Source organism: Chiroxiphia lanceolata, chromosome 7 (genome assembly GCF_009829145.1).
Source record: "Chiroxiphia lanceolata isolate bChiLan1 chromosome 7, bChiLan1.pri, whole genome shotgun sequence".
In the NCBI taxonomy this organism is placed as follows: Eukaryota; Metazoa; Chordata; class Aves; order Passeriformes; family Pipridae; genus Chiroxiphia; species Chiroxiphia lanceolata.
Window position 1 is genome coordinate 39815600 of NC_045643.1, and position 25107 is coordinate 39840706.

General features: G+C 39.4%; 1 protein-coding gene across 14 annotated transcripts in view; it reads right to left on the reverse strand.

Moving 5' to 3' along the window:
* The window catches only part of BAZ2B (bromodomain adjacent to zinc finger domain 2B), a 115791-nt gene that overhangs the window by 18658 nt on the left and 72026 nt on the right, over window positions 1-25107 (reverse strand). For 5 of the 14 annotated variants that reach the window (XM_032692938.1, XM_032692940.1, XM_032692945.1 and 2 more), the window contains 17 exons: window positions 24245-24854; window positions 22740-23036; window positions 20906-20966; window positions 20279-20387; window positions 19912-20013; window positions 14934-15144; window positions 13403-13495; window positions 13221-13282; window positions 10043-10108; window positions 9238-9303; window positions 8578-8622; window positions 8294-8326; window positions 7053-7118; window positions 4769-4909; window positions 3826-4080; window positions 2841-3055; window positions 1385-1459 (listed from right to left, as the gene is read on the reverse strand). In XM_032692938.1, the coding sequence (XP_032548829.1) occupies window positions 1385-1459; window positions 2841-3055; window positions 3826-4080; window positions 4769-4909; window positions 7053-7118; window positions 8294-8326; window positions 8578-8622; window positions 9238-9303; window positions 10043-10108; window positions 13221-13282; window positions 13403-13495; window positions 14934-15144; window positions 19912-20013; window positions 20279-20387; window positions 20906-20966; window positions 22740-23036; window positions 24245-24854 (2507 nt within the window). The remainder of the gene's footprint in view (window positions 1-1384; window positions 1460-2840; window positions 3056-3825; window positions 4081-4768; window positions 4910-7052; window positions 7119-8293; window positions 8327-8577; window positions 8623-9237; window positions 9304-10042; window positions 10109-13220; window positions 13283-13402; window positions 13496-14933; window positions 15145-19911; window positions 20014-20278; window positions 20388-20905; window positions 20967-22739; window positions 23037-24244; window positions 24855-25107) is intronic. The other 9 variants (XM_032692942.1, XM_032692941.1, XM_032692949.1 and 6 more) reach the window with 6 other exon arrangements.

Sequence of the window (25107 nt, forward strand, 5' to 3'; positions counted from 1 at the left end):
CGAGAGAGATGAATCAAGCCCAGTGAATTCAAAGCAGAAGAGCAACATTTCCAAGCTCTCCTGCAATACTTACGCTCAAAAATAGGGTCAGCACTACTGGAATCTGAAATCCACACAGGAGGGGAGAAAATAAGAAATGGAGAAATGATTGTAGCAAGGAAGAGGGGCTTGGGACTTCAGGGTATTATGCCTACTATTTGAAAGGGAAGAAATGAGAGATTGTAAGGAAAAGAGAAAATCCTACATCTACAAGTACTTACAGTTTGATGGAGGGAGAGAAAGACTAAGCAGGTCGTAAGAAGACAAGGGCAGGGAAGGGTCCCATTCCACTAATGGTAAGTTGGCTACATCAGAACTTCAAAAACAGTTTTTAAACTATATCCCATAGAGGGGATACAGATGAAGAAAGGAAAAAGGTATTTGGATTATCCTAAAAGACAAAATACATTAACCCTGTGCAGACTGGGATCTGCACTATCAGTAGAGAATTTCTTTTTGTTGGTCTAATTTTTTCCTCTACCTCCCTCTTGTCCTTCTTCTTTACTTCTTTCCTTCTTCCTTCTGAGATACATTAAAGGGAAAAAAGGGAGACATAAGATTAGAAACGAAAGTACCTAAAGCAAGGACTAAGAAAGGATTTACTGTTCCTAGCAAGAGGTAAAGATGACAAAGAAAAAAAAAGTAGAGTCTGGCTATGCATTTTTACCCCCTGTGATTCATTAACTTTATGCCGTCCAGCTTCCTGGGAGTTGGAGCCGTGTGCTTGCTGTATGGAATTTTGTCTTGTAGGATGGGAGAACAGTGAATATGAACTGACAACCCTTCAAAAGTTCCAATTTTACCTTCAATAAAAATATATAAAATATCTCAAAGTTTGCATACTACATCTGATCCCTAGCTATAGGGAGCAACGCAACACTGACAGATGGGAAACACTAAGAAAACATAAATTAGCAAAACTTAATTGGCAACTGTTGTAGGAAAATCATGTCATCTTAAAACACTTTTCAGAATGAACAGTGGGAATTATGGTAGGTCCAAATAAACTTTGAAAAAGTCAATAGCAATTTTACAGTTCCTTTAATATTCCAATTAAAAACTTTTTACTTTGTTCCAAAAAATTCAAAATGGACTTGACTTTGCTCCAGTTCTGAGGGACACTAACCCTCTGAATCTCATGCATCTTTAACAGACTGTAAAAGACTGGTGCTGCACCATTCTAAATCCACATCCATCTTAATTAAGTAGTTTGGTTACTAATTTCTTGGTAAACCTGTAACTGCATCAGCTAATTATGTTCTCAGAAGCAATTCCCCATGTAGCACCATATCTGAACAAAGGCAAAAAAGCAATATATTGTAATATTTAAGGAAACAAAACTTACTTCCGAAGTTTGCCTTCAACCATCCATTTATCTCTCCTTAAGTTTGACATATAATCAATGTTTTTATCAATTTCACTGTCAAAGACAAAATAATCCATTAACTGCAAATGTACACATTTTTTTCTGACATTCATTTATGTACAGACACTTTGCCTCGAAAAACTGTCTTGGAGAAAAAACTGTCTTGGTTAAAATTCAAAAGAAACCATTTTAAAGCTAGCAAATGTCAATACCCGGAACACTGATGCAGCTGTACACCTATGTCAGTCTTTAGCTACAGTGTCACCTCAGCTTCCTTTCCAGAAGAAGCATGTCATTCAAAACAGCTGACATTTCCTTCCACAGCTCTAATTCAGCGCCAAGCCTCCAGATGTCTTTGCCACAAAGCAGCTATCCCTGTGCTGAAAAAACAGTTACCATTGGTACATCCAAGGTATTCTGCCCAGGACCCCTGGGATCTACAAACCAGCATTCACTTTTCACTGCAGAAACTGAGGAACCAAAACATAGGCTTCAGTCCAGCCACCGTCTGCAAGCCCGCTCCCAACACATCCCAGCCTCAGCAATTCAGCAGATTATAGTTGTTTCTATAATCAAAATACCGAAACTAAAGTTCTGAGTGATCCTTTCTACAAACAGGACTTAACAGTCATCTGCAACAAGAGGAAGTTTCTTACTACGATGAATTGGAATGATACACATGAACTCTCTTGCACAGCTCATGCACAGTACTTGCACTGCCCACTCCTGCTAGTTTTCAACTTTGGTAAACCTGAAATATCTTTTCCATTCTTGCCTTACACAGCCCTGATTCACTTTGGCAGCACCATGTACCAAACCCACAGAATTCACCAGGAAACAAAGTAGCACTCAGTGAGGTGATAAAAGACTTTACCACAGTAAGTCAGTCTGTGGGAGAACAGGCATCCCACAGACTGGCACTTCCTAACTTTTACTGCACGTTGTTGGGTTTTGACATGGGGGGGGTTAAAATTACGAAATGCAGTGCACACCTTTCTTGGATTACTACGTCAAGTTTGCCACCTCACCTTATGACCCCAGTTAAAGCATTTAGACAAGACACGTCTTGAAAAACAAAAGGAAAAAAGAATACTGCAGAAGATTTGAACAACTCTTCTAAATTATTCATCAGACTACCTAGTACATTGCTTTGTAATCAACCTCATCTTTTACTCCAAAAATTGCTGGAGAAATTTTGGTTCAAGCTTTGGAAACAAAATTATGGACCAAACATGGAGTTCTATTTCAAACAAAGTTGTATTCTTCTGTCATATCAGAAGTAAATAAAGGTAAGAAGCAGTAACTCGACCAATTTCAGCTTTCATTGTAAGAATGTCAATAGCCCTCCTGTAACAGAACAGTGTATTCACAGTATTTCTGAACTACAACATTTTTATAATTTTATTTTTACACACCTATTTAGGAAAAATCTTACCTTACTACACTTTTGCTGCACGCTAACTCATTGACCAGAAAAGCAAGTACTGATGCTTTCTGAGCTGGCGTGTGTGCCTGGAAAGCTTTTGTCTTCAAGCTCTCTGTCAGCTCTGTTTGCCCACAGTGAGCCTCCATGAATATCTGCAGAATCTCAGACACATTGTCTCGATTGATACCAACACTCAGTAAGTGTTCCCCAAGAATAGTTTTGGCCTAAAAAGGATAAAGACATTTCAAACAATTATATTTTAAAATATTATTTTCCTTTGCAGGCCGTATTATTGTTTTTAGAAGAGAGGGGTGGGTTCATTTGCATTTTTACATAAGGACTTTTAAACATGATTATTCTTGAAAACTATTCAAATATAAATCTTAAATACAGTAAAAAAATTATTATGTCTTCGCCCCTAAGTTTTTAAGAACAGAGATAATATTAATAATAATTAAATGGATGAAATTAAAAAAGACAACGTCCAATTAGAAACTGATGAATACTGTTTCGTACAATGATGCTGTGTAGATTTCGGGAGTGGAAGAGAGCTGTACTGGCTTGAAAAAGAAGGCCAGTAAGAAAAGAAAATCATGAATGAATTGGAGTTTTGAGGAAGTCACCTGCACAGCAGACTTTAGAGAAAGAAACAGCAAGATTCACTGAGAATAGAACATGAGGGTAAGAACAAAAAGGGGTGGGGGGAAAGGAGTTAATACACGTAGCCTCAGATGTGACAGTGCCCTACAAAAGGTCCAAATAAAAATGGGATGTGTGTGTAGAGAAAATGCCCAGAAATACATGAGTTCTGGAAAATCGGAAGGCTGACAGGGCACAGAAAGTCTTGGAGTAACATTAGAACAGTGATGAAAAGAAAAGAAATAGGAAAGTGAATGGAAATCCAAATCAGAGAGGTGTCACAGAGGCACTAGGAAGAATACAGTCATATATACAGGGTGTTTCCTATGGATTTTTTTTCCTTTTTTTTTTTTACCTTGTATCCTGCACCAAGTCCTGGGTCACACACAGCTGCAGAGACAAGCTTCACAACCAAGTCCTGTACTTCTCCCATGCTGTCCCCTATGTTGAGCAAACCCTCCTGAAGGACACTCAGGGAGGGGACATCCACACTCACATCAAAGCCAAGAACTTTCCCAAAGTTTCGCAGGAACTGCACCACCATGAGACAATCTGAGAACGTGCTTCCGTCGAGGACGAGGCCGGGGATGCGAGGCAGCTCTGGGAAAGGCTGGAAAGCAACAAAACCCAGTGCAAGCTTCAGCAGTATATTTTGAAAGAACCCTTTTTTGATACCAGCTAAGGAAATGGGCTGATACTTCCCTATGACCTCCAGCATGCCAATGCTGGAAGATAAAGGCTACAGGGAACCTGCACTCCCCAGCCATTCCATGCTGAAACACATTGACCTTTTCACAGTCCAGGAGGCGAGAGATTAAGATGTACTTCCCTTTTGGTCAGGAGATGCTACCAGGATTTATGCTGAGCCAAATTACTGTAAAATGTGGTGTAAAAATATTTAAGGGGCAAAGAGAAGGGATTTCTCTGACACAGAGAGGCTTGGAACCTGAGCTTTGTCAAGTCTTTAAGGACAAGAACTAAAAACACCGAAGACTGGGAGAGTAATTTTTTTTGAGCAGTTTTAAGAGTTGTCTAGATGACTACCTAGTGCCTGTGTACTGAGACATGATGCATATTCCTGATGTAAAAATAACTCAGAGTAAAGAATTTTTTTGAAGCAATCATGCAATCATGCATGTGCCACTGAAGTGTTCTAATATCTTCTATTTGTATATATTTCAAATAGTTCTCTAATCAGCTGGATCAAAACTTGAATGCTTTGGGTGTGGCTGCAGGAAAAAAGTTATTGTCACAATGATAAAATAGGCAAGAAAATAAGTTTATGTTGCTGTGATTACCTTCTGGTCTGCTAAGCACATATCTTCATTAGGCTTCTTTAGCTCCTTTGCCATTTCTAATTCCAATCTTCGCTGTTCCAGCTTACGTTCTTTATTTAATCTTTTTTCATCACGTTTCTCTTGCTTTAACCGCTCTTTTTCCTTAAGCAGAATTGAAAGGGCAGAAAATAAACCTTACATCTTAAACTTACAAAGGAACAATCTACAAATTTAAAAAGCACTACTTATGTAACCTTAGCAATTACCACAGCAATTAAGGAACTTGCATTAAAGTAAAGGGACAAGTGAACAACGCATGGTTTAAAAATTCCCATAATACACAAACTGGATATGAACAGCTTACAAAACACAACAGATCTTTTCAAACAGGTAGATTCTGGGCTTGAATTACCATGTACTTCACACGCAACCTGAAAACTGAACGGCCCTTTATGTTTCATTTACACAACAAGAACACGGGGATCATCAAGTGAAAAGTCAAGCTTTTATTACTTGTCTCTCCCAACACCCTCTCCAGAGATGTCCCACACATTACTGCACTCCCTCTGTCACTCTAACCTGCCAAGACTGACTCTGAACTTGGAGCTCCAATGGCCTTTCCTATCCCTGGCTCCAGGGGTTCTGCAGACCCATGTCCAGCACCAATCCACTGTCCCGACAACACAATTCCCTACACACCTCTGTGCAACCAATATCAAGTGCAGAGTGTATGGAATCTGCATCTGTCGATGCTCCTCTTTGGAGCACGGGACCGGGAACGTACCCACGAACACACGGCTGTGCGTGGGAGTCACGACTGAAGAATCTGCTCCAGCGGTGAAGACACCGTCTGTGCTTTCCACCTGGGGGCACAGAGGGGCTACAGAACCAAGCCAAGCTGCTTCCCATTACTCGGAACCACTCTCCACTATTCTGTCAGTTTAGGAGGTCACTCTGGTCTCTTCCATTTACCACCACCATGTTTTGCACAGATCACAGTGTGGGCGATCCTAAGTCAGGGCTGGGCCGCATTTGCAGATCGTTATGAACCGCTGACTCCGCTGTGGAGTTCTGGCAGGCCCCACGACTTCTGATTCGTTTTGTTGATTCTATACTGAGTATTACTAGAGCACTGGTGACTCCTGTGGATAACCACTATGACTGCAGAGAGATCAGGACCTCTACTACTACAGTCTTTGGTGGATTTTATGCAAGATCGAGTTTCTCATTGGACACAAAGAACATGTTTGGACCAGTAAATTAACACTGGCAGAAAAAAGCAGTGATATACAGAACTCCCCATCTGCCCAACTGCTTCCTGCTCTGCAGCTGTGCAAGCACCCTCTGTATTGCCAACACAGGCCTCGTATCTGTGGTGAGTTCATAAGGGACATCCTGTGTAGAAATTCACAATACACTAAAGTAGCACACAAAATCCAAAACTTTATTTTAAAATGGAAAATACTCCCTTGGCTTGCTTTTTTAAATTGCTTATTGCCTTTTATCTTAAACTATGTCAAGGTCTCAAAGCCAACTGGCATTTCCTACAACTTGTTTTTGGCAATTAGAAACACTCCAAGTCTGAAGAAAACAAGAGGTGTACATATGGATATTTATGTGGCAACACAGTAATTTGCAGTTATGATTAAAAATGCAACCTTTAACCACTATTCTGTTTCTATTAGAGCAAGAATACAGTTACAGTACTGGATCAGACTAAACAATCATGTAGCCTGGCATCCTGATTTCCAACAGTGGGATGGGTGCTTAGGATATCATTTTCCTCTATTTCCTTGCACTGAAGTATTAGTCAATATTTCTTGGTTTTGGTCAGTCACTTTTATTTAAGTTTGTGAATACATCCAAGAGAAAAGTTTTAAAACTTCTTTGACAACTAGTTGCTATAAGGACAGTTATTTTACTTCATCTGTACTTTATTTATAAAAGTCTCAGGATACAGAGATTAAAAAAAAAGTCTCAGGATATAGAAAAATACATAAAACCAAAAAATAAGTTAGCAATTATGTCCTTTTGTATTTTACTTATGTTTCCTCTCAAAAACATCCAGAACTCTCAAAACTGGGCAATCTGTGCCAGTGCTCAACCATCACCCTCCAAGTAGAACAGTGTTTCTTAAGTTTGAACAGAATTTCCTGTATTTCAATTTGTGCCAATTACTTCTTGCCCTACCGCTGCCATGTATACAAATGAAACTACCTACACGTACATCAAAGACACTGCTCTTCTACAGATAACTAGAGAATGAAACCACGAAAACCTCAAGCTTTCCGAGGTTAATACTCACTTCTGCTTTTTTACGTGCTTCCATGGCTTTCATAAGCATCATATGTTGTCTTCTCCGTTCGCGTTCCTATTGAAGCAGGTAACATTAGAACGAAACTAATCCACTTTTTCAAATCAGTAAAAAAGCTGAATAACAAATTTAGCATTAATAGACAAGTCACAGTAAATACTAAATATAGGACAAGAATGGCCAAGTCTGTGCATGTTTTAGTTCAGGTTTAGAAAGCAAATACAAGAACAATCAAAAGCAAAAAGGTAAAGCAATGAACATGGAGACAGTGTAAAAAAGAAGCATACAGGTTTACTTATGGTCAGTTGTGATGCTCCTTCATAAGCTGGCAGAACAAAAAGCATAATGGTTGGCTGGAACAGGTCAGTTACCTTACATCTGCTATGACGGAACTTGCAATTTACTTCTTCAATAGCCAATTCAGCAGAAATTTTATACTGGTCTGTCTCAAACATTGCAAATACTAACATTTTTGTAACCAAGCAACAAATTAACATTCTCAGCTCTAGATCAGTTTTAATCAAGCCAGTGGTGGTGCACATACGTACACAACAACACTTGGTTTACTGATGCCAGTCCCTCAGTAAATTATGGCAGTAATTTCAAATGCATTAAGGAGCACTGTTCTAGGGCATTAAGTATGGGAGTTTTGCCTTAAAAGCTGTAAAGTAAATCCTGGCCCCAGCAAAGGCTATGGGAATTTTACCATCTGACTGGGTGAGGCCAGGATTACACTAATGTTTCACTGTATACTTTTAACAGCATGAATTTACCACTGGCTGAAAGTTAATTTTCTCAGTATCTTACAAACTTAGGGAAGACATCATCCTGGATTCTAAAACAGGTTAATTCAAATTGTATTTAAAATATCTGGATTCATTCCCAGTGAATGGGACAAGGCTTGCAAAAATTATACAAGTGACTATCTATTAATTTTGCATTAATCCCTGATTTTATATAGTAGTCAAATTTCTACTAGGACATCAGTAACATAGATCTCTGGTTTAAAACCTCACTTAGTTATTGCCATGTTCAATTTATACACATGTTCAACACATGTCCTTTTTTTCCTGAACAGACAAGACAAGCAGATGTATGCAATGCACTGTGCTGTAAAGCCATGCAGCAGTATGTAATATGACAGCAGCCAGTGCTACATTTTATGCATTGCTATGACAACCATATCACAACCAAATCACAATGCGGTGTTAGATGTACAAAAATAAACATACCCATACCATATCTAGTCTATGCCTCTCCAACTCCTGGTAGAAAGAGTTGGCACAACATTATGAAACAGAAATCACAAAGTCATAAAACCACTTTATAATCCCCCAAAAGACCCCAATACCAAAGCAAAGCAACAAATCATAAGGCGAAAGAAAATCTGTGCAGGAATCAAACCCAGAAGTTTAAAAAGGGCTTATTTTGAAGATTCCACCCCACCCCCATATAGCTTAAAGTAGTAGCTCACAATTGGCATTCTGTCTGTCTGGTCAACTGAACATATACCAACCTGGTGCTTCAGAAGAACAGCCTGCTGCCTTCGCATCTCCTTCTCCTTAAAAAAGCATATTGAAAATATCTATTAAAATTTACCTACCAAATTGCACAGTTTTGCCACACAAAAACAGCACATCTGAGTTGAATTCTAACTTCCCTGCCCCCCATGAGCTGAGCACATGTACACGACAAGAAGTCTGGTGAGCTGGGAGGTCCCTGTGAGAACGCACCGAGAATCCCAAAGCAGCCATGCAAGTACCTATATGCACCATATTTGCCAGTATTTGTAAGAGTTCTGCAGTCTTGTATGCATACAGCCTAGAGAAGACTAGGCTTGCTGGGAAACAATAAAGTTTTTTGATACAGTGTGCTTAAAGAATACTGTGAATAATGTTACTGAACGGGCATTCTGTTGTGCAAACCAGGCGTCGTGTAAGCAAAACTCAAGGTAATGGCACACAGAAAAGTACTGTCTCTATATATTCACACATACACAAACTCCTCTGCACATGCTTCATGCAATTATATAACCACATGTACATGTTATTGTGTGCTGTCTCTATGTACAGTTTCCTCAGCCATGAATATTCTTCCAAATTTACTGCTTTTTATACATCAACATACATTATGAACAATAACACAGTTCTTGTTTCTGGCGCTCCTCCAAACTAACCTTTATTCGTTTTTCGGCCTCCAATAATTTGGCATTTGCTGCTTCTTCCTTCTTTTTCTTTTTTGCCTGTGCATGCAAAACAGGTCACACAACAGCACCATCACAAGTTGAGAACAATATGACTAGAAATAAAGTTATGTGCCTTTAAAAGTTAAAAAACATCATCACTTATTGAGTACATTACAACAGATCTCTTCCTCAGTGCAGCTTTCATGATGAACCAACTCTCAATTCACTTACTTCTTAAAAATTAAGCCAGAATTTCAAGTCCTACTCAAAATTGCTTCACCTGGCTATTATAAGAAAGCAAGTACACTCAGAAACAATATAAATGGCAAAGAGTTACTACTAACTTTTCCATCAATGAAGACTTGAAAACTAGCAATCTATCTTCGCTAGTACACTAGCAAACCCATTCCGTGTATCAGTACATTCTAGCATATATACAGACACAGTATTTTAAATCCACTGCACTACATCCAGAGCAGAGCATTATACTGTTTGAACATCCTGCTACTGCAAACTTGTTCTCTAATAATGGAACAGCTCTGCTGTTAATTTTAGCACATACAAGACTTCATGTAGAAAGTCGTGAGCCTAAGTGAACATTTCCAAGATTTGGGGTACAGTTAATGTAGATTTTTTAAGAAAAATGTTTTAAGACACATGTTTGAACTGGCCTTTGGAAATCCAGGTTGTTAGAGCTGTTATATTTAGTTATATGCCTAATTACACATGTGACTGTTAAAATACAACATTCTTTAAAATGGCAACACAAAAATTACATTTGAGCCATTATTTCTACCTCTAAAATTTGCTGAGCTCGAAGTTCTTTCTCCATTCTGATTTGCTGGATTCGCTTGATTTTTTCCTACAAGAGTAAGAAAGTTACTTCTTTTAAAAAAAGATAAAAATATCGAGAAAGCAAATTTATTCTTACATTTGAAAAATGACCAAGTTTATACATACTTTTTGTTATGAAGTCTCATACCCACTGTAGTCAATTGTTTCCATAGAATTTTTACTAGCATTAAAAGATGTCTGGTATAACCCTGAAGGAACCTACTCTTAGTTATGCATAGGTGCTTATGTTTAAGTTGTCGTAGTTTTTTATTTTATTTTTTCAGAGGACAAGATTAATGGCAATGTAAACAAGCCAACAGCATTCAAATTCTAGCTGACAGTGGGGGAGCTATTTAGGAACGAACAAAGTGTGAGCTATGCCATGAAATACACGATGTTTTGAAGTGATCTTCCTGACCAAGAAATAGGGAGTTCTGTCAAACCACTGTTTCCTGCCTCAGGTCCAGCAGCCTTTCAGTCCCACGGGCAGCACAGGGAACCCGAGCTCTGAGAAACCCAAAGCAGGTGCTCTGCCACTGCCACTGCCCCTCATGAACCTGGGTAACACGCTCAGTCAAGTACACTCCACTTTCCACAGATTTTTAAAGCATTCAGGTAATTGAGGACAAGTTTGGATGCCTTCCTATGTAGTTTGGGGGATGGAGTTGTGAACATGCTGTAACAAAAGAAGTAACTGGAATAGCAACCATGGGCAGTACAACACATTTCAGTGTGTTCCATGTGGAGAGAAGAAAATGATCAGGCTATGTGTGCACTCCACAGACAGATGCTGTGCAATCATATTCTGATTTATTCTTTTTTGAGAATTAGTTCCTAAAATCTGAACTAAGTCCTACTACATTGATTGAGAAATGCAATCATTGGTATTATTTCACATTTCCCGTGCTGCATGGGTTTGTCTGTTAAATTAGCTCACATTAAAAATTCGTTAGCCCATTATTTGAGATTTTATTATCTCAAAAGAACTGCCTGAGCCACAGTGACTGGGAAGGGACCATTATGAAGAGAAGCTGAACTTGCTGTAAAGTTTTAACAGCAAAAGCCAGACCATGGAAAAGTCCTGCAGGCTGGGAGGCCTAGATGAGAAGCCTGAAATGGAGCTCAGCTCTTCTTGGAACAGCAGATGTTTTCCCAACAGTGAGGGCAAGCCCATCTGTATGGAATACACTGTTTACCTGAGAGCTGGTCTGAGACTCTAGAACAAGGACTACCACTAAAATCTTACTTTCTGGAGAACACATAGGTATATACATTCTTTATCAAAAAATAACAAACCAAAACCAAGCCCCTAAGAAAAGATAATCTAAAATATTTAACAGTAAAGGAACAATCGCAGAGGAGAAAGACATACAAAATTTCCTGACAAATAGAGCTCCAATACATGAGGTTTTACAAACTTCAGGCAAATCTTACCAGCTCCTTAAATTATTGAGAAGTCCAGCATAAGACTACATTATCCAGCAAATTAATTCAGAGGTCTTGTTTAGACAGTGCTGAACTTTTATTTTCACCATGTGAAGCTCACAGCACAGACCTTAAGTCTCTGTTATCCCCCATTACACTTTAAAAACAGTACAGAAGTTGAGAGCATGTACTACACCCTCTCAATTCCACAAAGGCTAGAGTTAATGCAGAACAAACTTTTCGGTAAAGAAAGCATTAAACACCTCTGCCTTGTCTCTGTCCTTGTTTGTGAGGTGACCATCCTGATCCTCAACAGGCTGATGTTATTTCTACACTGCCTTCTGCCATTAATGTATTTGAAAAATCCCTTTTTATTGTCCCGTCCAGCTTTGTCAGCTTCAACTCCAACTGAGCCTTGGCTGCACAGATTTTCTCCCTACAGTGGCAAGCAGCATGTCTGTGTTCTTCTCCTGTGTGATAGTTTTCACCCTAGGCCTTCCTGGAGACCAGCTTGTAACCAGGGAGGAACCAGGGAAATGACCAAGGAAGTATTCCATGCTATTCCTTTACATAACCTGAGGTACAAATAAAGCCAGCAGGAGGGACCTCACTCTCTTCTCTTCCGGTGAGGTTTGGGAACGGTGGGTCCCTGTCTCGGCCTTGCTTATCTGGAGCTGAGGCCTGCAGTGACTGCTGCTGTCTGCCACGCGTGAGGGGACAGTGCTGGGCCGCGTCCAGCCGTCCTGCTTTTCTCAAGGGAACTGGTGAGATTTCTAATAGTTCTTTATTTTGTTAGTTACCGGGTTTCTCCATTGTGCATACTTGTTTTGGTTTTGTCCCTTTTTGCCCCTTTTTCCCATTTTCCCTTCCCCTCTCCCCTTTCTTGGGAGTTGTACATAATATCCTTACTGTATACAACTGTATATATGCAAAAATACATATATATTTTGGTATAATTCAGTTGGTTTCGGTTTCTATAATCTTTTTTTCCTTTCCTCTCTTTGCCCAAAGGAGGTTAGAGGAGGGGCTTTCACTGAGTGGTTGGAGACTTGGCAGGAAGCCAGCTCAAACTTGCTCACCCTGTCACTTACAGGCAACTAACACCAGTAATTAATTCTGAGTTTGGGATGTTGAGACCAAATACAGACACTGAAGTGCTGGAGTGTGTCCAGAGAAGAAAGGGCAATGGAGCTGGGAAGGGGCTGGAGCAGCAGGAGGGGCTGAGGGAGCCGGGGGGGCTCAGCCTGGAGAAAAGGAGGCTCAGGGGGGACCTTCTGGCTCTGCAACCCCCTGACAGGAGGGGGGAGTCGGGGGGGGGGAACCCATAGACTGGGGGGGGAACCCATAGACTGGGTTCCTGCTCCCAGGAAATAAGTGATAGGAGAAGAGGGAACGGCCTCAAGTTGCACCATGGGAGGTTTAACTGGATACTAGGTGAAATTTCTTCAAGGAAAGGGTTGTCCAGCTTTGGCACAGGCTGCCCACGGTAGTGGTGGAGTCCCAACCCTAAAGGGATTTAACAGCCATGTGGGTAGCAGTGCATTTACTGGAGTTTAGAATTTTAAGTAACATACACTGTGTGCTCTTGAACACTAGATTTAAAACATACACTTTGTTATCAGCATACTTAGTAATTTACTAAATATTTGAAGCACCTAATTCAATAATTCAAAATATAATTTAAAGGGCTCATTTAGGAATCACAGAAAGTTTACCTGCTGCTTCATTATCTTTATCTGCTCCTTTTGCTTTCGCTTCTCTTCAGCTGCCATAATAGCTAACAAACAAAAGCAAATGAATTAATATCAGCAGAACATGACAAGAGACAGGTTACTTTTAATTAATGCTTTTCAAAATAATCCGCTAACATGCACAAACTTCCACAAGTAATACTTACCTTGCTGTTTTTTTGCTTCCTTGGCAGCTCGTGCTTGTTCTTGCTTCTGAAGTTTCCTAAGTAGCTTTATTTGTGCTGCTTGCCTGGCTATTTCTGTTACAAAAAGAAAATATTAAGTTCATAAAAACAGTGCTGTCCAACAATAAAGATACAGTCCATGTTCCAGGCATTTGTATGTTGCAAAGACAGAGCAAACAGTGAATTTCTTTTGTACATGCTGACTTTTACAAAATTTCACTATCAACTACCTTTAGTGACATCTCATGTATCAGTAACTACATAACAGTGTAAACACAGATATTTTCCACATGAAATAAAATACTATTTTTGGAAGAAAAGAATTGTCTATTAAGTGACAGAATCTGGCCAATAATGCTGCAGCATTTTAAAACCATTTCCTTCTTTCTTTCTAAAGCAAAAACATTTTTTCAAAAGTACTATATCAACCTTTTATTCAGAATGATGGAATTGCTGTTTTCCTTGGAAGTCCTCCCATGTAATTATCTAATTCTTTTTTAACAAGGCAGGGAGGGCACACTCATCTGGGTCACACCTCTCTTTCCTGTGGCTACCTAAATCTAGCCACTCTTATGCTAATTAGTAACCACCTGAAGCTACCCTACATGATAGTATTGCTGAAATTTGAATTAACTGCTTATGGACACGCTAATAAAAGTCAGCTGTAGAAAGGATTTTCTGGAAGTTGAATTCAGCTTGCTTTTCAAGAGGTCCAGGACCTCTCTGACAGCATTCCCCAAAATACAGCTTCTTGTGCAATGACTAAGACCCAGGTAACCATATAGAAAACATATAGAAAATCCCTGTATAGGTCAGATGATGCTGTAGGTACCAAGAGTAGTGTAAATAGGTAAATGACAACAGGGAAACCTTCACGCTTTCATGGGGAAAGCACACAGAAGAAGCAGTTACACCTTAACTGAAACAGAATCTGTAGCTGGATATTAGAATTTATGTCATAGACAAGAACTTAAACTATGAGCTATGGAAAGGCCAAGAGATACAGAAGATGACTTGGTTTAAATTGGCACAATCCATGAGGAGGATGTGGTTAATGTTCACCATGCACCTGAAAAGGACCAGTGGGAAACACTACAAAAAACAGGGATGACAAAACAGTACACATGCACTTCCATTCAACTAGAATGTACAGTATTGAGCAAAATTTAAGGACTTCTAAAACAAGCTAAGAATCTAAAAAGAAATCAAAGAAACTAGAATTCTTAGTATGAAAGGATAACTCCAAAGTAGTAAGACTCTCATGCCACAGTACGAGGACAATAATCATAGAATGGTTTGGATTGGAAGGGACCTTAAAGCTCACTTCTTCCTTTAAAACCTACACACGTTTACTGATCTCAAAAAAACCTTCAATAAAAGCATGTACCGAGTTTCCCAAAACAAATGCTGTATACTCATATCCTGGTGAAACACATCACTCTTCCTCAGGAAAAACATTAACTCTCTATATCCTAATACCCTCTGTTTGTGAAAACAGTAAGACATTTCTTACCTTGAGCCTGGAGCTTTCTCAAAAGCTTTGCATCGGCGTTGTCCAGGAATTCCGTGCTGCCAACGTTCGGCGGTCGGCCCTTGCGGCGCCTCGTCCGTGACTCCTCCCTGGAGTGCTGTCTGTCTGGGTTTGGTGGTCGTCCTCTACGCCCTTCCATCGCTCTGATCCGGGGAATGACCTCCTCTTCTTTCAGAAGACACCACTGCACACCCTTTTAATCAACACAGTTCACAGAGAGGTATTATAAACACAGATTCAAAAAAAAAGACAAATAATTCTAAGACACTTGAGAACACAAACAGCAAGAGACTTCCCCCCCCAGTAAGTTAAAGATAGAAAATATGAGAGAACTGCGATGTACTATTTGGGTAGGACAACGCTTTGATGATGTACAGAAGCTATATACTGAGAGGCTATCACTCAGAACTTTCTAAATTGTACCACTACGAAAGATTTTGAAGACTATTCAATGACATACAAAGTTATTACCTAGTAGGTATGCCATTACTATGTTATTTTTAATTCTGATCAAGTCAAATTGATCAACCCTTTTTAAAAGGTAAAATGGATTCTTATTTCGTGAACTCAAACCCAACTATTCTGCTTTCACATAATCTACTGCTCAACATGAATGAAAAAATGTGTCAAGCCGAGTTGCTTTCTTTCAACTGAGTGTTTACAGAAATTCCGACATACACAACAAGCAAATGCAGCAATGTATTTTCAAATACTGCTTTCAAGTGGCGTAGATCTCAACAACTGAGCTGAAAAAAGACGCATTTCAATCTTGAAGTTTTAGCACAATTCAGTTCTCTCCTCATCCATTGTAAAACTATTTCTGTGCCAACTTGAAGCAATCAATGTTTGTAACTTTTAAGCATCCAGATACATCTGAACTAAAAATTCAGATACAGATATACTTATTCTCTAACTAAATAAAGTATGCAGCAGTACATTCCACCCTTGCTCTCACTGTTCTTACCAGAGTATTTTGTGGAATCACAAAAGAAGCTACTGAAATACTTTGTTCATAAAAATACCCAAGTTAATCCTCACAGCTTTACATTAATTGATTACTGAAAAGTAGTTTATTGCCCCTACTGAGCAAAACAGCACAGTCTAGCTGATCCTGTTTGATTGAACATCCATATTTCAAAACTGTAACATCTTTTACCATTTCCCCAAGTTTTTGAGAAACGCAGGGAAAAATATGTAAGCTAAGTATCCTTTGGGACTTCTCCATAACTTGCCTTAAAAAGATCTGTAGAAGATTTCAAAAATGCCTGCTAAAGCTGGTAACTTAGAAACTCATTAAATATCAGTTCAGAAAAAATACATTTGGAATGTTTAAGTTTTCATATTTATATGTGCATAAACATTAACATCAAATCTGCTGTACCATACCATAAATGATTTTTGCTTATTCTGGCAATTTGCCTTTAATTAGTTCTGCTCATTCTTCACAGTTACAAAGGTTTAACATAACTTCAGAAAAAGCATTACTTTGCTAATGAAACATTCAGGTTTCAGGGGAGTTATCAGTATCTGCAAAGATACCTTTTTTGAAGTCTCAGTACTCCCAGTTAAGACCATCCCAAGAGTACATGTCACACTTGGTCTGCAGACATTTCAAAGGGCTTTGTTATTAGTTATGTTCTGAAAATGCGCTGCTCAGAACCATGACCTATCATTGCTGTGTACAGCATCATGCATCACCCCTAAGGACTTTGCAATCCAAAATATTTACCTCTAACACCTAACCATAAGTTCTCTTACTATCTTTTAAGAGTATTACTCAGGTGTAACTTCGGTTTCCCTGCCTGGTACTTGAATTACAATTTATCACAGGTTCAGTTTATTGAGGTAGCTTCACCTACACCAACTTCCAGCCTAGAAAATCTTATTCCATAAAACACAGATGCCAGGAGAGGGGAGGCAAAACGGGAATCGGAGGAAAGGGGAAGTAGCCATAACTCAAGAAGTACTTTAGAACCTGCAATGGAAATCGCTCTTGCTCTGTATTTGTATGTTCTGGGGTTACTGACACTAATGATAATAAATACACAGAAAAGAAAGGTAAGAGGTCTACAAGATCGTCAGTGCCAGAGACCATGTATTACGTGTATTACATTTTCCTAACGCCACCTAAAAGAGAAACTAGAGGCTGTCAAATGAAGGTAGTAGCAAGTTCAATAGGCAAAAGGAGCAGGTGTTTCAGGGAATGGGGAGAAGACTGTTTAATGTCCTGACAAAGGACATTGTGCATGCGCAACTTTCCACAAGTTTAAGAGAGGACAAGACAAAAATAGTCCAGAACAAAGTCATTAAGGGTTAAGCAAGAGGTGACTGACCATCTACATTTTGTGCTCAGACATCTTTTAAAATCTAACTCAAAATACACTTCTATTAAAAAAAACGTACAATCTAATACTCTGTGTGGATTTTCAATGTTCCAAAGAAAAATATGGGGGTTGAGCCCTAATATAGGAGAATCACATAAAATCTAAGCTTTGCCACTCAAACATTAGAGAAATAATGGGAATTACACTGTGAAACGTTGTATTTTATTGCTGAAACTAATCAAAACAAGAACTGCATTCAATTTCTCACCTTTGAGCATCTACCATGTACTGCAACACTGTGCTGAATCAGGACATTTGCCAAAAAGGCACCAGACAAGTACATGTGGAAGCAGAATCAAGCTCAAATCCTGCTACCCAAAATAATGAACATAACCATAGGCACTTTACCTGAAGCAAAAATCCACAATAATTTCAGATTAGATTTGCGAGGAAAAATTAACAACAAAGCTTTCTAAAATGAATTGCAGAACTCAGAATAGGACAAACACTCCTATCCATATTACCTAAACTCATGAGGACCCGTGTCCTCTTTAGCACCCCAAATCACATTCACAGTAATAATCTTTCTAAATCACAGCAGTTTAAAGCTTCCAGGTCCTGTCACTGAATTTTCACATTTGCCACCACCACTTCGCCAAACTTCAAATGTTCTTCTAACCCTACTCTTTCATGGCCCACTTCTGCCAGATCTGCTTCTCTGTCACAGCATTTAATTGCTCTTTGAATAACCTGTAATATCTGGTTGCTTGCATACCGCGAGTAACAAACACAGGCACTATCAGAAGGTAATCCAGCAGGTAATCCACATATTTTTGGCTTGCTGTAGGTTATTCTTCAGTATAACTGATTTAGCCTTAAGATAATTTTCTTCACATCTTGTTCCACCTTAGAGTTCTCTGAAACTTAACCCCATCCCTCTGGATACTGCATATTTTGAAAGGTGACAGAAATATAAAACAAAGAAAAGGAAGAATAACCACAAAAGGCTGTATAGAATAATCAAAACTACCACAAATGCAGATATAAAATTTCTGGAATCACCTCCAGATATCCTTGAAGATATGATTGTCGCATATTATTTTGAAGCTGGACAATTCAAAAAACTGCAGTAAAAAGGGTGCAAATTCTTTTTATGAAGTATCAGTATCACATACTGTTTTACTGGGTGCATATTATCAGCCTGAGTGCAGCTCCTATGTTTACATTATAAACTTTTCATTCATACATAAAATGTAAAGACATTTTAGCACAGCTGACACAGCTGCCCTCAGTCTCTTTTTCTAAAAAAACCTTTTCCTTTGTTTACCCAAGTCTCAGTAGAACCTAGCACAAACTCCATCAGTAGAAACTACAGTTTATGTGCAGCAACTTAACGTTCACCCTGCCAGCCCTGCCAGTAGAAATCTGCCCCTCTCACTGCCTTCGCTCTCAAGTTTTATAGATCACGGTTCAACTCATGAACTAAAGGGAAAAGAAACAGATAACTAGAGAAGGGGACAACACTAATGAAGTAATATGGGCAAGAGACACAAAAAAGGTAACAGGGTAAAAAGTGAGCAGATACATTATGTTCACAGTACAAAGAATTATTTCACTCAAGTAATTCAGGTACAAAATGAAGTTCACAACTACAGGAACTCGTAACAGTTGTTTTCTGAAGGCCAAACACAAAACAAGTTTAGCGAGGTTTTACCCTGTAAGCCAGGAATCAGTAAGCACCACCTAGAAGTAGCTGCTTACTGTGAACTCAGTCTTTAATGCTTTCAAATTTATACCATGCAAACATTACATATTTCTACATGGTATCACAAGGACATAAAGCTTAACTAGAGCCTGAATTCAAGACTTGCTGAGGGCTAGTAACATGTTCAGAACGCTTTTCTTTTAAAGAAGCAAATATGTTCACTGACAGAAGTCCAAAAACTTCGGTGCGCTTCCTGAAGAAATGGCAACATGGCCAAAATACAGTAACACAGCATGGCACAAACACAGTCACACAATTTCCCTGAGCTTCTAGTTTTACTTATCCTTGTGTGGTTTATCTACACACAGTCTACCACTGTAAAGCGTAGCTGGGATAGCCCTGCATTCCTTTCCATAAGTCTCAGGATGCTCAGTCAGGGTTCTTGATAAAGGACACACTTGCATATAAACATGCATTTTACACATATATACAAACACACATACACATATATAAATCATGCACATGAACACATGAGAAGAATGGGATTTAACGCATACATATAAACTACTATTGATAGAGCTTGTCCACAATAAAGGAAGACATAAAGGTTTAAGTCAGGAATATCTGCACACTAAGATAGAATAGGTAGCTCAGGGTTTCTGTACCAGCCCAATCCAGGATCAGAGCTGATCATTAAAGAGTGTGAATTCCTGCTCCCTCCAAACAAAAGCACTGAAGGGAACAGCTTTCAACACTGCCTTGGGTCCAGCTCTCAGCATCTCAATCTCACTACAATTAAAGAAACACGCACAAGTTTTAGAAATAATTAGCTAAAAACAGGCAATGCTTCAGATTGTAGCAAAAATTACTTCACCTACACTTAAGTTAATGCTCCTTGGATCAAAGACTTTACTTTTTAAAAAGTGGATACCTGCGGTCCATCTCTGGCTTCATAGAAGTCACCCACTCCTATTTTTGCACTGAAGCTGAAATTGTCCCTTGAGATATCCATTATTCCATTTCTGCTGAGATACTGAAAAAATCACATATTTTTCCACTTCAGCTTGTAAATAATTACAACCCAGCTTTGACGTACAGCTAACTTTGTGAGTGTAATGTTTTGCACATTCTGTCAAAGGGATATGCATTTATAAGAGTTCAAATCAGGAACAGACCGAGATACATTACGCCTCATATCACAGGAAATAAATATTGTTACTGGAGAGAAAAAAATCGCACTTTTTAATTGCAGGCATGCTTAGTAGCATTAGAACAGAGAAGTTAAAAAATGAATGTACCTTTACTACTTCAGGATACTGTCTCAGCTTCTTTCCACAAGGTGCAAAATATGCTACTTCTCCTTGAAGACGACCACCAAAGTTTCTGATTCGGGTTTCTCTTTGCCAGCTAGAGTAATACGAAATAGTTGCATACAACAACACACTTTTAAAAAAGTAATTCATGTCAACTTAAGAATTTTACAAAAAAAAGCAAGAGGAGAATGTGACTAGAGTATCACAAATCAGACAGAATCAGAAAATTTTATTATGTAGATTATCCAAACCGACTGTATATATGGATTTACTTATATCAAGCTACTTACATATTACCAGATTTTAAATGGCTTAGAACTATACTTCAGGGAGTTATTTGGAGTCTATAATGACTCAGATCTAGCAATCAGGATTAATTTCCAGTGGCAAAACTGCTAAGAGACAGGTCATGTTTGCAAAATAGCAAATTTAATGCACAAAAATTAACACACAAGATATGTTAACCCAGTCACTGGAAGTCGGAAATCTAAATTGTTGAAGCCCTTTCCTTATTATTCAGCCTCAAAAATTTTTCAATTATCATTTCTTTACCAACTGACTTTTAAAGGTATTATCTCCCTTTAAGGCAAGGCAAGTACATACACGACCTACCCATATTCGAGAGGAACACGCAGCTCCCGTTCATCTGCTACTCTTCGTCTTTTTGAAATACCTGAAACAGAATTTCTGATTAACACCTAACAGAACTTACAAAATGAAAACATTCCTAAAATGTACCTTTTATGTTTGTATCCCCAAAACAAAAGATAAATAATTTGTTTCATTCTAGGCATTATGTACCTCAATTATCAAGAAAAATCACTGCAGCTGTTCTCCTTTTGAAATACATTTTCCTCTAAGTTTTCTGTAACCTCTTTCTCTGGAATTGTGAACAGAAAAACCTAACTCTTCTATACTTAACGACTTGCTTTGCTTGGTGCTCTCGTGTATTGCTAAAATAATTCCTTGCACACCTCTTTTTCTAAACTAGAGTATACATGATTTTTTTCAGTACAGAAGATGCAAATGAAAACACTCTAAAGAGCCATACATTCTAATAGGTTCAGTCTTCTTAGAGTACTGTGTATAGAGAGCAGTTACCTGCCAAATGCAGAAAATTTTCAGGACTATTTCAGCTTTTCCAAGTACAAACAGATGTTGTGTTTGGTGCTAGTGAAGAGACTGAATCAATAATATCACAGAGACAATTATCAAATGTGGGGTTTTTAGTGTGAGCCAAAGGCTGGCCCTTTCTCAGGTCTCTCAGACAGCTGTAGGACATGAACTATGTACACAGAACAACTTCTGGAAGATGCACTTCTCAAAAAGACAGTTTGGACCTTGTGTCAAAAATGTGCCACATCTCTTCCCTGGGAATGGATCTGAGTGAGTTCCATTATCAAACTGAAGCCCTGGTTCCAAGCTCCTACAGCCGGGAGTGTCACACCAGGCCAGGGCACAGCTCCAGGTGAGATGCCAGCAGCTGCTTCCAGGTAGTGCAAAGAGTCCTCCAGATAAGCACTGAGGAGCTGCCTGTGCTTGGGTGCCAAGCTTTAGGCACAGGTCTGCACTCAACCTCCCCAGCCCGAATACTGCGTTACTGCAAACGGTCACGGGGGAGGGAGGGACAGAGGGAGGCTTCTCTTGCGAACACAGGTGACATGAAAAATGAGCTGTCCAATGCAAAACAACACAGCAAAGAGACCACAAGACCTCTTCAGTGACTGACCAACTCTAGGTAAAATGGACACAAACATATGTTGGTGTGTTATGGTGATTCTTATTAGGTGATTCTTAGGTGAGTACTATTACATCTAAAACAAGGACACAAAACTAATATATTCTACCTCCCACCCCTGTAAACAGACAAAAATCTGCTATCAGTCTTTTCAAAGCATCATAAATTAACACAGATCCCTGAACTTTGTAAGTTAACAATTTGGACTACTTCTAATCCATGGGAAATAACGAAGAGTTTTAATGCAATAAATATGGACTCTGGCTATTTCATCCTACCTTCTGTCAAATAATTACATGAGCTAAAATGTCCTGGTCTAAGTGCAATGTTCTAGTCTGGAGAACCTGCAATTCTGCTGACTCACTTTAATGTCTGCTACAAACACTCATGAAACAATCACAGAGTCACTCAGCTGAGCTGAGGTTGGAAGGGACAAAGTGTCAAAAGACACTTGGTTCAACCTTTCATGGGAAAGGGAACCTGGCTGAGACTATCTTGTCCCCTGACCAACTGGCACCTGAAAATATCCAGTGAGGGGGCCTCTGACACATCCCTGGGGAGGCTGTTCACTGAATCATTGTTCTTATGGTAAAAACCTTCCTTCTTGAGGTATCACTTGATACCAGCACCTGGACTACTACTGTAACTCCTTTTATAACACATGCACCTCAGCTGATACAGGTACTATAAGAGAAGACATGGAGATACCACAGTGGGCACTTGGCGGGAGGGCGGCGGGCGCTGTCCCGAGGAACACCGCCGGCTGCGACTCGGGACATAAGGCAGCTGGAGCCGAGCTGGGGGACTTTGCTACTTGGAGATTGAGCGGGGTGGAATGAGCTGCAAGACCAATGGAAGAGCTCTTCACAGAGGATGACGTTTTATTCAGTTTCAGTGGAGTTTTTTCTCCCTCAGTGTCTGTATCCGATTCATCTTGGTCTTTATCATCCTCATCATCTTCCTCCTCAGACCCTTCTGTATCTGACTCAGAATTACTGTCAGACTCTGTTTAAAAAAAAGTGTGGCAAAAGGCACATTATGACTTGATAACTACTGGAAAGTACATTAAAGTTCTAACACTTGAAAAGTCATTATATATAAGACTTGAAAAGTCTTATTATATATGTTTTTAATAACACCTCCTGAGTATAAATAGAAGGTTATAATTAACTACCGAAACTTTACAATTACTACAACTATGACAGCATAAAGTAATTCTGCATAATAATGCACTGTTCTTTTGAATGGGAAGAGATGAGTGACAGAAGCTGCAGTGTTTTAAGAGACTGTTCACCCCAGAATGAGCTATAGCTAAATCATTCTGTTAGCCAGGCAATAGCTGGGCACTATCCCAAGAAGGGCATTTCACAGGGTGTGAAATCCATCGTGAAGAGGAAGAAAACAACAGAAGTGGGTACAGGCTGAGAGGTCTCAGAATTGGAAGTATGGCAACCTAGGCAAAGGAAGAGTTACAATCAAGGATACACAGGGTAAGGAACTAAAGATGGGCTACAGCTGTGAGAGAAAAAGATTTGTACAGGGTATGTGGATGAGAGGGAAAGAGAATAATGAAGGTGGAGACTGGACCCAAGGGATATCAGCTCACAGGGGAGAAAGGAGTAACTGTAAATACAATCAACTCTTTAAAACAGTCTTTGCTCTTGTTTAAGAGCCTTTAAAATAATAGTCTGGACTGCAGCCCTTAGAACTGTCCAAGTTCTTGCTCATGGACTACTGTGCTCCTGAATGAGGCGTAGAAACACGCTTTTCTGCCACTCTTGACAATTTGAAGGCCTTTGTTTAGTCCCTCTCTGGTTAGGGAAGCCTGTTTTGCAGCTAAGCTCTGCCTGCCAGAATCATTAACCACCAACCAGACAATTTCCATCCCATCCTGAGCACCTTGTCACATCAGCAGGACATGAGCTACAGGCCAGGTGACTTATGTGGAAGGCAGGACTCTGACAGCCTTTCCAGAAGGCTGTGGAGCCACCTTACTGGGACAGTTGACCAAGTATCAAAACACTCCAAACATGATTTTGGGTGTGATATAATGGGGATGGAGAGATGTGCTCATTTCAAGGATATAGGCAGGACAGTGTGGGCCATGATGGCCAAATATTTCCTACCCCTATTTTAAAATATGGTGGGAAATGCATGTTTTCAAAACTCAAAAAATAAACTTTTTGCTTTTCCTATTAAAAAGGTTAAACCACCTGATTGGCTATCATCAGAATCATCATCTTCATCGTCCTCATCTTCATCTTCATCATCGTCGTCATCATCATTTGAGTCGTCAGAGTCTTTACTGCTGGGGGCATCTGAGTCTACCCCTCTGAACTGCTCCACCACCAGTTTTGCAGCATGGAGGCGGTGTTGTGGTTTTACTGCATTTACTGCATTATTGCTCACTGGTTTATCCTTTCCTGAACCAGGTAACACAGGAGAGGTAGAGGGCATAACAGGTGTCCGGTTACCAGCTGGTTTTTTCCCACATGCACTCAAGTTTACTGGCAAAGAAAAGGGGGCACTACTAGAAATGGCTACACTTTCATTGCTCTTGGGCTGGGGTTTCGGTTTCGTAGTGAGTGCAAGAGGAGCCTCCTGGATGACGCTCTGAATAACTCCATTGGGTTGGTGATTACCTAAAAGTGCATTTGTCAGGAATGGGTTAGAATGGTTGTTTTCCAAGGATGTCAGTTTTTGATGAGCTGGTGAGCTTGATGTTGATTTGGGGCTTGACAAAGCTGCGATAACCTTCTTCAGGTTCTTAGATGATTCCTGTTTCTTTAGCTGTGTTGCTGGGAATGTCTGTTTATATTGTTCCTAAAGAAATAAGAAGACAGGAATAAAACGTGGAGGTGTTTGTTTGGTTTTCTTTAGTATTCAGGCAGGTGAACACTAGGAAATTATAAACATCTGCTAAGCTATTTTCAGTACGTCAAAAGCAGGCTACATAGAAGAGATGAGTAACCACAAGTTACACAAATCTTGCATCATTTTCACTGTAAATCAAGTAGGAAAAGACAAACTGAAATCAAGACTAAGTTGATCCAAATTATGTAGGGACTATTTCTCA